Here is a 13,688-nt window from a genome sequence, read left to right as displayed (position 1 = left end):
CTTCAATGATCTTCCCTCCATCATAAGCTTTTAAATGATAACACTGAGTTACTGTGGAATAGTGGGAGTGCCTACTGCTGATCTAGGAGGCCTGGGATCAAGTGCTACTTGCTCTAGAGGTGAATGTCTGTAAGTGACAACATTTACTGATGATTTCAATACCATCTGCAACTCCTTAAATAATGAAATCGTCCCTGCCTATACGCAGCAAGACCTGGACAACATTCTGTTTTGGCCAAATAAGTGCCGAGTGACATTCACACCACACAAGTTCCAGCCAATGACCATCGCCAATAATAAGAATTCTAACCCTGTCCCCAGTGTTCTTTGACATTACCGTTACTGAATTCCTCCACTAAAATATCCCAGGGTCACAACTGGCCAGAAACTAAACTGAGCCAACATTAGAGTGTGTCTACAAGAGCAGATCAAAGGCTGGGGATTCTACATTAAAGTAGTTCATCTGATTTCCTAAAGTCTGTTTACTATTACCAAGACATAGATCAACAGTGCAGTGGAATACTCTCCACTTATCTGGATCAGTGCAACTCCAACAGTGTTGAAGAGACTCAACATATGCAAGGACAAAGACAGCCAACTTGATTGGAATCCTATCTACCACCCTAAGCATTCACCTTGATACTTTGGAAGTAGTATGTACCACCTACAAGATACAGCGCATCAAATTCTTCAACCACACTTTCCAAACCATAGATCACTCCCACCTAAAATGACAAGGCAGCAAGCACATAGGTTCACAACTACTGCGAATAGCCCTTCCAGACACATTATTCCCAAGTTGGAACTTTCTATTCCTTCACTATTTTGGGGTCGAACACCTGGAACTCCTTTCTAAACAGTGTTGTGTTTGCCCGTACCAAGTGCAATGCAGCAGTTCAAGACATTGCCATTAACAGACAAAAAATCTTAGCCTTGCACATGATGCTCATTTTTAAAATTCATTTACTACATAAACGTTAAAAAAAATGTCAGAGATGGTAATAACTGCTGATGCTGGCAGAGATGACACAGTGTGAAGCTGGCGGAAAACAGCAGGCCAGGCAGCGTCAGGGAAGCAGGAAAGTTGATGTTTCAGTTGGGACCTTTCTTCAGAAAGATTCTAAACAAGGCCTCATACCCAAAATACATTGTCTGACCTGAGATGTCATGTCTTGTATGCACTGATACAACCTTTAATTATCTTGAGACAATGGCCTAAAAAAAATTCTGGGATTCACATTTTAATCAATAGAAATTTGTGTCTCCTTTCTGACTGAAAGAAGGTGGTTAGCATGCCATTTTTAGGGTTGTTACTTTTCTGCTTATAAATTCTGAGTCGGTATACCTCTTCTTCTGCACTACACCTGAAGGAGCAGAGCAATGAAAAGGTAGTGTTTTCAAATAAACCTGTTGGACTGTAACCTGGTGTCATGATTTTTGACATGAACTAAGTGAATACTGGAACATGTTCAGAAGATCTGATCGGCAATTCATCTACCTCTCAGATGTGTTCTGTAAATGAAACAAGAAATACCACTTCTAGCTTCGCTTCCAATCTGCAACATTGCACATAGTTCTCCTCATCTGTGCTCCCTTCTTACTAGTCTTGTGCGTGTCCCTATCAAATGGACTGCATCAGTCATACATACACACAACTTGTCCTCCTTTCCTTGAAACTCATTTTGTTTTGCAGGCTGGGACAGTTCTAATAGACGCCAGTTCTGACACAAGGTCAGTGGACTTGAAACATTAATTTTTATTCACTCTAAAATGCTGCAAGATCTGCTAAGCTTCCCCAGAGCTTTCTGTTTGTGTTTCAGGTTTCAAGCACTTGCAGTTCTTCATTTTTATTCTAACTGATGCCTCATCCTTTGCTCATTTTCCTCCACTGACCAGGTGCATCACCTCTCAGCTCTTCTTTCACCAGCTGTAACTCACAAACATTTTGTAATATGATCACACATAACATTTTACACAATATTCCACAAAAGCGGGGGTTAGATGGACGGGGCTCTACCACAAAAGACGAGCTCCAAGCAAGAGCCGTACAATGTGGCGTTAGCATTTTATTCTATTGGCCTGTAATATTTCCTCTAACATCCACTACCACTTTTCTCATCCAGGTGTAGCCCCTTATTGTGATTGTGGTTTAACTCCCAAATTATAAGCAGCGATCAACACCTGGCATAAGAAACCTGCCTTGAACTCAAACATTTTGATTTTCTTCTGAGTTCCACAACTTGTACAGGTTCTTATTAATGATAATAAAATGTGAGGCTGGATGAACACAGCAGGCCCAGCAGCATCTCAGGAGCACAAAAGCTGACGTTTGGGGCCTAGACCCTTCACCAGAGAGGGGGATGGGACGAGGGTTCTGGAATAAATAGGGAGAGAGGGGGAGGCGGACCAAAGATGGAGAGAAAAGAAGATAGGTGGAGAGGAGAGTATAGGTGGGGAGATAGGGAGGGGATAGGTCAGTCCACGGAAGACGGACAGGTCAAGGAGGTGGGATGAGGTTAGTAGGTAGGAGATTACTAACCTCATCCCACCTCCTTGACCTGTCAGTCTTCCTTGGACTGACCTATCCCCCACCTATCTTCTTTTCTCTCCATCTTCGGTCGACCTCCCCTTCTCTCCCTATTTATTCCAGAACCTTCACCCCATCCCCCTCTCTGATGAAGGGTCTAGGCCTGAAACGTCAGCTTTTGTGCTCCTGAGATGCTGCTTGGCCTGCTGTGTTCATCCAGCCTCACATTTTATTATCTTGGATTTTCCAGCATCTGCAGTTCCCATTATGACAGGTTCTTATTAATGTTAGTTTTCTGAAACCATTATAAAAAAGGCTTTCATTAATCAAGATAATAAAATGTGAGGCTGGATGAACACAGCAGGCCAAGCAGCATCTCAGGAGCACAAAAGCTGACGTTTCGGGCCTAGACCCTTCATCAGAGAGGGGGATGGGAAGAGGGAACTGGAATAAATAGGGAGAGAGGGGGAGGCGGACCGAAGATGGAGAGTAAAGAAGATAGGTGGAGAGAGTGTAGGTGGGGAGGTAGGGAGGGGATAGGTCAGTCCAGGGAAGACGGACAGGTCAAGGAGGTGGGATGAGGTTAGTAGGTAGCTGGGGGTGCGGCTTGGGATGGGTGAGAGGAAGAACCGGTTAGGGAGGCAGAGACAGGTTGGACTGGTTTTGGGATGCAGTGGGTGGGGGGGAAGAGCTGGGCTGGTTGTGTGGTGCAGTGGGGGGAGGGGACGAACTGGGCTGGTTTAGGGATGCAGTAGGAGAAGGGGAGATTTTGAAACTGGTGAAGTCCACATTGATACCATATGGCTGCAGGGTTCCCAGGCGGAATATGAGTTGCTGTTCCTGCAACCTTCGGGTGGCATCATTGTGGCACTGCAGGAGGCCCATGATGGACATGTCATCTAGAGAATGGGAGGGGGAGTGGAAATGGTTTGCGACTGGGAGGTGCAGTTGTTTGTTGCGGACTGAGCGGAGGTGTTCTGCAAAGCGGTCCCCAAGCCTCCGCTTGGTTTCCCCAATGTAGAGGAAGCCGCACCGGGTACAGTGGATGCAGTATACCACATTGGCAGATGTGCAGGTGAACCTCTGCTTAATGTGGAATGTCATCTTGGGGCCTGGGATGGGGGTGAGGGAGGAGGTGTGGGGGCAAGTGTAGCATTTCCTGCGGTTGCAGGGGAAGGTGCCGGGTGTGGTGGGGTTGGAGGGCAGTGTGGAGCGAACAAGGGAGTCACGGAGAGAGTGGTCTCTCCGGAAAGCAGACAGGGGAGGGGATGGAAAAATGTCTTGGGTGGTGGGGTCGGATTGTAAATGGCGGAAGTGTCGGAGGATAATGCGTTGTATCCGGAGGTTGGTAGGGTGGTGTGTGAGAACGAGGGGGATCCTCTTGGGGCGGTTGTGGCGGGGGTGGGGTGTGAGGGATGTGTTGCGGGAAATACGGGAGACGCGGTCAAGGGCGTTCTCGATCACTGTGGGGGGAAAGTTGCGGTCCTTGAAGAACTTGGACATCTGGGATGTGCGGGAGTGGAATGTCTTATCGTGGGAGCAGATGCGGCGGAGGCGGAGGAATTGGGAATAGGGGATGGAATTTTTGCAGGAGGGTGGGTGCGAGGAGGTGTATTCCAGGTAGCTGTGGGAGTCGGTGGGCTTGAAATGGACATCAGTTACAAGCTGGTTGCCTGAGATGGAGACTGAGAGGTCCAGGAAGGTGAGGGATGTGCTGGAGATGGCCCAGGTGAACTGAAGGTTGGGGTGGAAGGTGTTGGTGAAGTGGATGAACTGTTCGAGCTCCTCTGGGGAGCAAGAGGCGGCGCCGATACAGTCATCAATGTACCGGAGGAAGAGGTGGGGTTTGGGGCCTGTGTAGGTGCGGAAGAGGGACTGTTGCACGTAACCTACAAAGAGGCAGGCATAGCTGGGGCCCATGCGGGTGCCCATGGCCACCCCCTTAGTCTGTAGGAAGTGGGAGGAGTCAAAAGAGAAGTTGTTGAGTGTGAGGACGAGTTCAGCTAGGCGGATGAGAGTGTCGGTGGAGGGGGACTGGTCGGGCCTGCGGGACAGGAAGAAGCGGAGGGCCTTGAGGCCATCTCCATGCGGAATGCAGGTGTACAGGGACTGGACGTCCATGGTGAATATGAGGTGTTGGGGGCCAGGGAATTGGAAGTCCTGGAGGAGGTGGAGGGCGTGGGTGGTGTCACGGACGTAGGTGGGGAGTTCCTGGACCAAAGGGGAGAAAATGGAGTCCAGATAGGTGGAGATGAGTTCGGTGGGGCAGGAGCAGGCTGAGACGATGGGTCGACCAGGGCAGGCAGGTTTGTGGATTTTGGGAAGAAGATAGAAACGGGCCGTGCGGGGTTGGGGAACAATGAGGTTGGAGGCTGTGGGTGGGAGGTCCCCTGTGGTGATGAGGTCCATCATGGGCCTCCTGCAGTGCCACAATGATGCCACCCGAAGGTTGCAGGAACAGCAACTCATATTCCGCCTGGGAACCCTGCAGCCATATGGTATCAATGTGGACTTCACCAGTTTCAAAATCTCCCCTTCTCCTACTGCATCCCTAAACCAGCCCAGTTCGTCCCCTCCCCCCACTGCACCACACAACCAGCCCAGCTCTTCCCCCCCACCCACTGCATCCCAAAACCAGCCCAACCTGTCTCTGCCTCCCTAACCGGTTCTTCCTCTCACCCATCCCTTCCTCCCACCCCAAGCTGCACCCCCAGCTACCTACTAACCTCATCCCACCTCCTTGACCTGTCCGTCTTCCCTGGACTGACCTATCCCCTCCCTACCTCCCCACCTACACTCTCTCCACCTATCTTCTTTACTCTCCATCTTCGGTCCGCCTCCCCCTCTCTCCCTATTTATTCCAGTTCCCTCTCCCCATCCCCCTCTCTGATGAAGGGTCTAGGCCCGAAACGTCAGCTTTTGTGCTCCTGAGATGCTGTTTGGCCTGCTGTGTCCATCCAGCCTCACATTTTATTATCTTGGAATTCTCCAGCATCTGCAGTTCCCATTATCTCTTTCATTAATCACACGACTTCCACAAGAATAACTGCTTGAAACTTGGCTTTTATCCCCCCGCTTTCTCTTTTGCAGATGCTGTATATTTTAAATGGATTCTGCTGAAATAAAATGTGTTACAGAATCCTGAAAGATTAATAATCACAAACATCATCTCGCAATCCTAACTACAGACAAAAATTGCAGGAATCTTCACCATTTTCTCCAACCTGATTTAAGATTATTATATTTATTGAAGATGCATACATCTGAGGTGTAAACATATGAATAACATCTAAAGAATGCACTTTGAACCCGTTAGATGAGGACAGATATACGAGTGGTGGTATATTGATTGCACAGTCATTTAATTGAGAACTGGTCTAAAAAAAACGACTGAAATGCTGCAGTCTTCCAAACACATGATAACAAATCCCCTTTATGTGCCAAATATAAGGCTGAAAGAGAAACTAGTTTGGACTTGGTCAGACTTAATCCACATGGCAAATATCTTGACAATGCTAATAAACAACCACCATTTGGACTTCAGTATCAGAAGATAACCACCACTATGGAACATTCCACACCAAGTAATCAGTACCTTCATGAAAGAAAGCAAGGAAGTATAATTATTAAGAGAAAAATGGCATGGAGAAAGCAACAAAAAAAAAGGCGATGTGGATATAGATGTAAGTTACTTAAAGTGCAATAACAGAACTAGAAATTTTCAACAAGACCATAGATCAGGGCAATTTGTTTCCCAACTGAGTAGTTTACTATTGGATCTGAATTCCAACAAAGTAAGCATTGTGTTGATTACCTCCTGTGAAGGCAAGAAAACCAGCTGATAGAAATGGCATTTAAATTTACTCAACTTAGCCTTACAGATCTAATTAAATACTTCTAAGAAAACCCCATTGCTGGGCACTTCTAAATGTTATTTGGCCAAAGCTGAATAGCACAAACACATTGTTAAACTGAAATTCTGAATTTTGCTTGCTATCTTAGTACCACAAATAAATAAATGTGATAATTTTACCTTCCAATAGAAATTAACTAAAATGGGTTGAGCCCAATATTGTACAAGTTCTGTGCAAGGAACTAAGGCAATACTTAAATGGCAAAGTCTTGTTACATTCTTACATACCTACAGGTATATATAAATGATTTTTTTCAAGCTTCTAATGTTTTACATACACCCATTCTAAAGGGGCAATATACCAAAGCCTTCATCTAAGCGCTGTGACCCCTTTAAAAAAAAGCTCAGCTTTTCTTTCTCTCCCATTTACAAAACAGCTCACTGTGACTGACTTCCAATGGCACAGCATCTTCTTATTGTTGCTTTGGAATTACTGTCAATACTTAACTGACAGGCTGAAAGGGGATACAGCTGTAGTGAATTCATTGCTCAATGACAGATAATTGCTGTGCAATTTACTTCATGCAATTATATAATTCTGATCTCTCACAGCCCAAAAGTTTCATATTTAACAAGATAGCTGTTTGTTCTGTCTATAGCTGGCTTAGGATATCACAAAGGGTATCATAAAGTCACAAGATATCTGTAGTCACTTCACATTATTTTTGATGAATACTGTTTGTCATTTTTCTGCACTTTGGTCTATTAATGGGGATCATTGACATTAAGCCACATCACACACTTCACTAAATTAAGTGACTTAATTATTGGAGAGACACTTTTTAATTTGTCAATCAAAAGGTTCAATGCAAAGAAAATGATTAATTGTGCTGTATGGTGTCTGGATGTTAAAAAAAATCAAACAATGCTGGTGAAATATTTGGATGAAATGACTCCAGATGTGCAATCCAATTAATGAAAAAAATTGCCATTGTTTTGTTTTCTTAAAGAGCGTTAGAAAATGAGGAAGATTCATTAAAATCTCCATGTCAGCTGTTTATGATAGTTTTGAGCAACACTCAAACAGTAGATGAAATGGTTAGGAAGATCAAAACATATGGATTAGCAAAAGTACACTAAGTGTTTTATGGTTTCTGAATTTAGGAGAATAAAAAAGCACGAACACTTGTCATTTGTATTGTCAAGCATGATCGTCCATTCTGCAATCTTTGACAACTGTTTCTAATGATTTTCTCTTCAAAGTACTTAATCATTTCAACTCTTCTTTAAAAATGTCCCAACCAATTTCCAAGTGTTAAACAAAGTAGCTTGTAATTATCCATGTAATTTTTTTTTGGTACATGGGTTCAATATTATTCACTTTCTAGTCTCTGACAAATTTACAATTTATATTAACAACTAAGAGGGGGATTGAGTGCAATGTCTTCAAGTCAGCTGGTGAAACAAATACTAAAGTGGGAGAAGTACACAAAATTACTCAAAAGAAATATAGACAACTTAAGCGAGTAGTCAAGAAAGTGGCTTAATGTGGGCAAACACAGTTTATTCATTCTGGTAGGGAGAAAATAAGTAATAAAACAGAATTTCTTAAATGATGAAAAACTATTGAACATCAATGTCCAGAGGGATTTAGCTGTTCATCTATATATAACCTGGTCACAAAACAAGGAAAGACATAACAAAGCTACAGTCCACCTCCCCCTCTCCCTATTTATTCCAGTTCCCTCTCCCCATCGCCCTCTCTGATGAAGGGTCTAGGCCCGAAACGTCAGCTTTTGTGCTCCTGAGATGTTGCTTGGCCTGCTGTGTTCATCCAGCTTAACACTTTGTTATCTTATGCCAATTAATATGTTGTTTTATCCCATTTTTAAGAACTCTCTTTTGGATTGGATTCACTTACAATCTAAATTCTAAAAATGTTATCAGTCAGAGTGGAGCAAGTTGACAAATTGATACTAATGAGGATCTGAATGAAGCTGTTCTCATTTTCTAAAAGAATTTTGATTAATGACTAATATTATTCACAGTAAATGCAGGGGTTTCATTCTCCATATGATGTCCATATCGAGATAACTTGTGACAAGTCCCATTAGTTAGACATTCTGCCTTGACTACTTCAGATTCAAGTTGCATTTTTTTTTAACTTGAGTTTTCTCCATTTTTGCAATGGATAAATATTGCAATATTGCCCATTTTAAAAGTGTTCCAATATAGCAACTCACTGAATAAAGAGAAAAAGCAAGGTGTCTTGTGAGAACTTTTAACATAAAGAATTTGGTAATTTTATGTCTTGCTGAAACAAGTCATTTCTCTTTATTCTTTTTCTTCCAGTGCACAACTTCAAACACCTCACTCCCATTTGTTTTTTTATTGATTTTTCCAGGCAAAGTCCAGAGCCTACTTCATTAATTTAGAAATTTCCAGAATTGCCACATTTTCAGCTATATCCTCTGCATCTGTTATTTCTTAACCTTGAGGAATAAACCATCTCCATCAGGCTCCAGCTTCTCTTGTCTTTCAATTCCAGTACAAAAATCTACATTACATTTGCATAGAACAGTTGTTTGGCCTCTGATGGAGTATTACATCCAATACTGGACACTGCACTTGAGGAAAGATGTGAATGTTTGAAGTGGATGCAAAAGTGATTCACAAAAATAGTTGCAGGGATGAGGAACTTCAGTTAAACTGGACATATTAGAGAAGTTAGGCTTGTTTTCCTCGGAGAAAAGAAAGGCAGAGATTTAAAGCAATTGGCAAAAGTAATAATGCAGATGCAAGGAAAATGACCTTACATGATGTGTGGTTGGAATCTGGAGCACATTGACAGAAAATCTGATTAAGCCATTTCAATCAAGAGGGAACTAGATTTGTTATTGAAAAGGAAGAATGTGCAGTGCCATGGAAAGAAGGTTGCGTGTATCTTGAGACAAAGCGCCCCTTCGGAAAACCAGCGCAAACATGACGGGAGGCCAAATTGGCTCCTTTTAGCTGTAACCATACAATGACTCTCTGAATCGCCAGCTATATTTTTTGTATTCGGGTAATCCGTCAATCGCCAGTGACCTAAATTTACCTTTCCTACACCATCACCGAGAAAACTTGTGACAAGTCCCATCAGTTAGACATTCTGCCTTGACTACTTCAGATTCAAGTTATAGCATATGAATTTACATCATTTTTCTTCTCTTTTGAAAGCAGATGAATGCATAATACCTAACTAATTTATAACTTACACTAATAACTGTAAAAAAAATTTCTTAAAACAGTTGATGAATAAGTGAACAGAAACAATGATCAACTGCAGCAGACACAGGCTTCCAATTCTCTCTTAAGACAGAAAATAAAATAACTATAGAAAATGCCTGAGAAGCTCAGCTGGTCTGATAGCATCTGTTGGAAGAGAAAGAGAGTTAACATTTCAACGCTGGGAAGACCCCTCTTTAGACTTAAAGGTGGTGAAATATAGTTATTTTTATATTTTTAATTATTTTTTAAGTTAAATAACTACCTCTGGCTAATAATTACCCTGCAGTGTAAACTAGGCGAGACACAAAGCTTCTGAACCTTAACTACTACACAGGGGTGGTGTGGTATTAAACATTAACATTGCAGTAGCAAACCAAGGACTGGTTCATTAGTGAGTTACAGAAAACATTTCTCTGAAGTGTACCTTTACTCCACAGGTGTTGAAATTGATCACCATCCATAGGTTGATTGAGAATTAACAGACAATATTTCAGTTTCCCTGAAATGAAAAACAGTAAGATTAACAAGGAAAGTGTGTAGTCATACTACAGCAAATTATTTGTCCACCATCTTACAAGTGTTATTTTTTCCAAGATGGTGCTTACTGTTGTTTTGCTTCTTCTTCCTACACTTTTAAATCATGTTGCAATTCCATCTCTTTCCTCTTCTAAATTAATTGAGCATCATTAATATCAATAACCTCCCCATATTCAAACTTTAAATCCAGTAGCAAAGTTCAAATCCATGCACAATTCATGTGCATGGTATTTGTTCCTATAAACTTGGTTTTAAAAGGTGAGGAAGACTGAGAACATCAGCATTACAGAAAAGATATAATTGCATTAAAGACAGCATAATGGTGATTTACAAATGCCTTGCAAGAGCTGGAAAACTGCAGCTATGAAGGAAGACTGGATAGGCTTGCTTGTGTTCCTTCGAAAGGGGGAAGCTGAGGAATGACTTAATTGAGGTGTACAAAATAATGAAGGAGTAGGATAGAGCATTTTGGGAAGATTTGTTTCCCCCAGCTGAGAGTGCAGTAACCAGGAGACATAATTTTAAGGTGATCAGTAAAAAGATGCGATGGGGCCTGAAGTAAAACCTCTTCACCCAGAAGGTGGTGGGGGGGGGTGGAATACATTGCCCAGTTTGTAGTTGAGGTACAAACCCTTAATTCATTGAAAAGGATTCTGGATTTGCATCTGAAGCACTGTAACCTGCAAGGCCACAGACTAGTAGTCTATCCAGTGCACACTGGAGGAAGTCATCAGGTCAGGAAACTTGTGTGGAGAGCGAAACAGTTAATGTCTCTTATTCAGAACTGAAAGGTTCTGGAAAATACTGGCTTTTATATTGTAGACAGAGGGGGGAGAAAGAGTGAGGAGAACAGATGGTGATGGTGCCTCAAGTCCAAAACTAGGGGACACAATTTAAGGTGAGAGGGGGGGAAAGTTTTAAAGGGGACCGAAGGGGTAACTTTTTCAGAGAATGGTGCATGTACGGAATGAGCTGCCAGAGGCAATGCTGGAGACTGGCATAATCGCAACATTTAGAAGGCATCCGGATGGGTCCATGAATAGGAAGTGTTTAAGAGACATATGGGCCAAATGCTGGCAAATGGGACTAGATCAGATTGGGATGCCTGGTCGGCATGGATGAGTTGGACTGAAGGGTCTGTTTCTGTGATATATAACTCTGACTCTATGTCCCTATAAAGTTCTAGAAAGTTGGATTAGAATGAGTAACTAACTTACTCAGCTGGCAAAGAGACATGATAAGCTGAATGGCCTCCTTCTGTGCTGTAATTTTTTTGTTGTTTTGAGCGTTTACACATTACATTCAAGCTCAATGGAACATTACATTGTTAATCAATAAGTGAAGCAAATATGTTAGGGGAATAATAAAACAATTAACTACGGATGCTGAAACATACAAAAACTGAACTTGCTGGAGAAATTCAGCAAGTTTGGTTGCATTCGGCCAAGAAAAAAAGAAGAGTTAATGTTTCGAGTCTAGTTACCCTTCATCAGAACTAGATACGATTACAGTAGTTAAAGGATCTTATAAAATTTGATTACCCAAGAAACAGACTGTAATCAACAGCAAGATCAAGAACATTAACCTGAAAGCTTTTATCTGAGCACATCCAGCTCAGGTGCCTGTGTATGAAATGGAGCAGACCTGCTGATACAAACACTTTTGTGTACAGTCAGTCCTGTGATTTTGTATCAGAGGCAAATTGATTCTATCAGGAAGCATGTCCCATCCTTATGCTGTAAGAAAATCTTCCAAAATGTCAAATTTACGAATAAGATTTCTTTCCAAAACGCCACTTAGAAGTACAAGTTCTTTCCAGTAATACTTTCAATTAAAATGTATTTCAAAGGTTTTCCAAATTTGAGGTGCACACTTTAGCATCTAAATGTTTGCTTCCATGCAACTTACGTATATTGAATCCTCACATGCACACACCAAATTTTTAAGTGATATTTCTAGTCACGAGTCTAAGAACACTCAATTTACAAAATTCAATCCCTTAAAATGCTCATTTTCGCTTCTTTCTCCTACACTTTTAAATCATGTTCAATTCCCTCTCTTTCCTCTTCTAAATTAATTGAACATCATTAATATCAATAACCTCCCCCCATCCAAACTTTAAATCTGGTAGCATAACCAATTTTACACAGCAAAAGCAATTAAATTTAAAATCACATTGACATGCCAAAGAATAAAGATCATAAGTGCTTAATACATTGTAACAAAGTCTACAAAGTGATAAGCAGCTTTTAGCTCTGAACACAACAGTGGAAAGCATTAACAATAAGAACAAACAATCACAGCCACTCCTTTTTAAAAGACAAACTTTCATATAAAAAGAACAGTGTCACCTTTTAAACATTCAAAGACCTGAAAGCTTGATATGTTGCCACATACTGTGAACTGAACTGAAATGCCTGCAGCTTTTAAAGTTCCCTTCACTCAGTAGTTCTTCACTTATGTTTCATAGTTGTCAGCACAGAAGCTGACAGCATTGAGCAACAACACCAGGGTCAGTTTCAACTACACCTTTCTATGGTAGTTTTGATGTCTGATGTCACCCACGTTGCATGCAAACATGACCTGCATTGTAAAATGACTGTCGACCTCATCTAAATTGATTTTGCCCAAGGTTTTCTGTCTCTGAATTTGTGTTGTTCTCATTTGATATGAGTCCTTATCGACAAGACACAAAACCAACACTAGGTCTGTCACAAATCACTTACTACTGTTTCATCTCAGGCCCTCTCAGCTCAAAGGGAGCTGATATAGTCATGCAGAATCATCTGACTGCTAAAAGTTCTTTTCCCAAATTAATTTGTGCAAGTGCCAGGTTTAATGATTCTTAACTCTGCCCAGTGATTCTTGTTGGAAGTAGACAGTAATATTTAAAGGAGTCCTTTGCATTAAATTCAGCGTCCACTAGGTTACTGGATGAAAAGTCTTCAAATCTTATTTTCAAAATTGGAGAGATAAGTCTTGAACAAGTGAAATATTTCTATTGGGAGAAATTGACTCAGTTGAAATAAGAGTTTGGGCCTTATTGCTGAAAAATAATGTGCTAAGCAGCAGAAAGCAAGTCAGCAGAGACAGACAAAAGGGGTCAAAGGAAGGCAAGATGTATATGTCCTCCATCATGTGGGTCCTGTACAACAGAAAAGCACATCCCAGCTTCCCCACAGAGCAGTGGGTCAAAGAATTCCACTTCAGAAAAGCAATGGAAGACACCTGAGAAGACATTTCATAACTCATTTATTTATTTATTATAAACTTTATTATACTACTTTATTATAAAATTCCTCTGGACAATTCCTGCTGTTTAACCTCCTTAACTCTCGAGTTTAAATACCTGATGTTGTCTCCCTTCCATTTCCATTTCCAAATCTTTCTTCTTTACATTTCCCTCTACTTCCATGGCCTTTTTCTCCCTGCCATTTCCTATTTCCCTTTTCTTACAAATCAGATCTCTTCATTTCTCTTTCTCTTCATAGTTTTCTCTGA

At 41.6% G+C, this 13,688-nt stretch overlaps 1 protein-coding gene across 9 annotated transcripts in view; it reads right to left on the bottom strand.

Annotated features, from left to right (window-relative positions):
• Window positions 1-13,688, bottom strand: part of tpk1 (thiamin pyrophosphokinase 1) — a 330,085-nt gene that overhangs the window by 234,632 nt on the left and 81,765 nt on the right. For 8 of the 9 annotated variants that reach the window (XM_048554379.2, XM_048554344.2, XM_048554361.2 and 5 more), the window contains one exon: window positions 10,075-10,149. In XM_048554379.2, the coding sequence (XP_048410336.1) occupies window positions 10,075-10,149 (75 nt within the window). Of the gene's footprint in view, window positions 1-10,074; window positions 10,150-12,538; window positions 12,708-13,688 lie in introns of those variants that run through there. The other variant, XM_048554415.2, reaches the window with a different exon arrangement.

This window comes from Stegostoma tigrinum, chromosome 2 (genome assembly GCF_030684315.1).
Source record: "Stegostoma tigrinum isolate sSteTig4 chromosome 2, sSteTig4.hap1, whole genome shotgun sequence".
In the NCBI taxonomy this organism is placed as follows: Eukaryota; Metazoa; Chordata; class Chondrichthyes; order Orectolobiformes; family Stegostomatidae; genus Stegostoma; species Stegostoma tigrinum.
The sequence above is the reverse complement of the archived record's forward strand: the minus strand, read 5'-3'. Positions and strand labels throughout refer to the sequence as shown.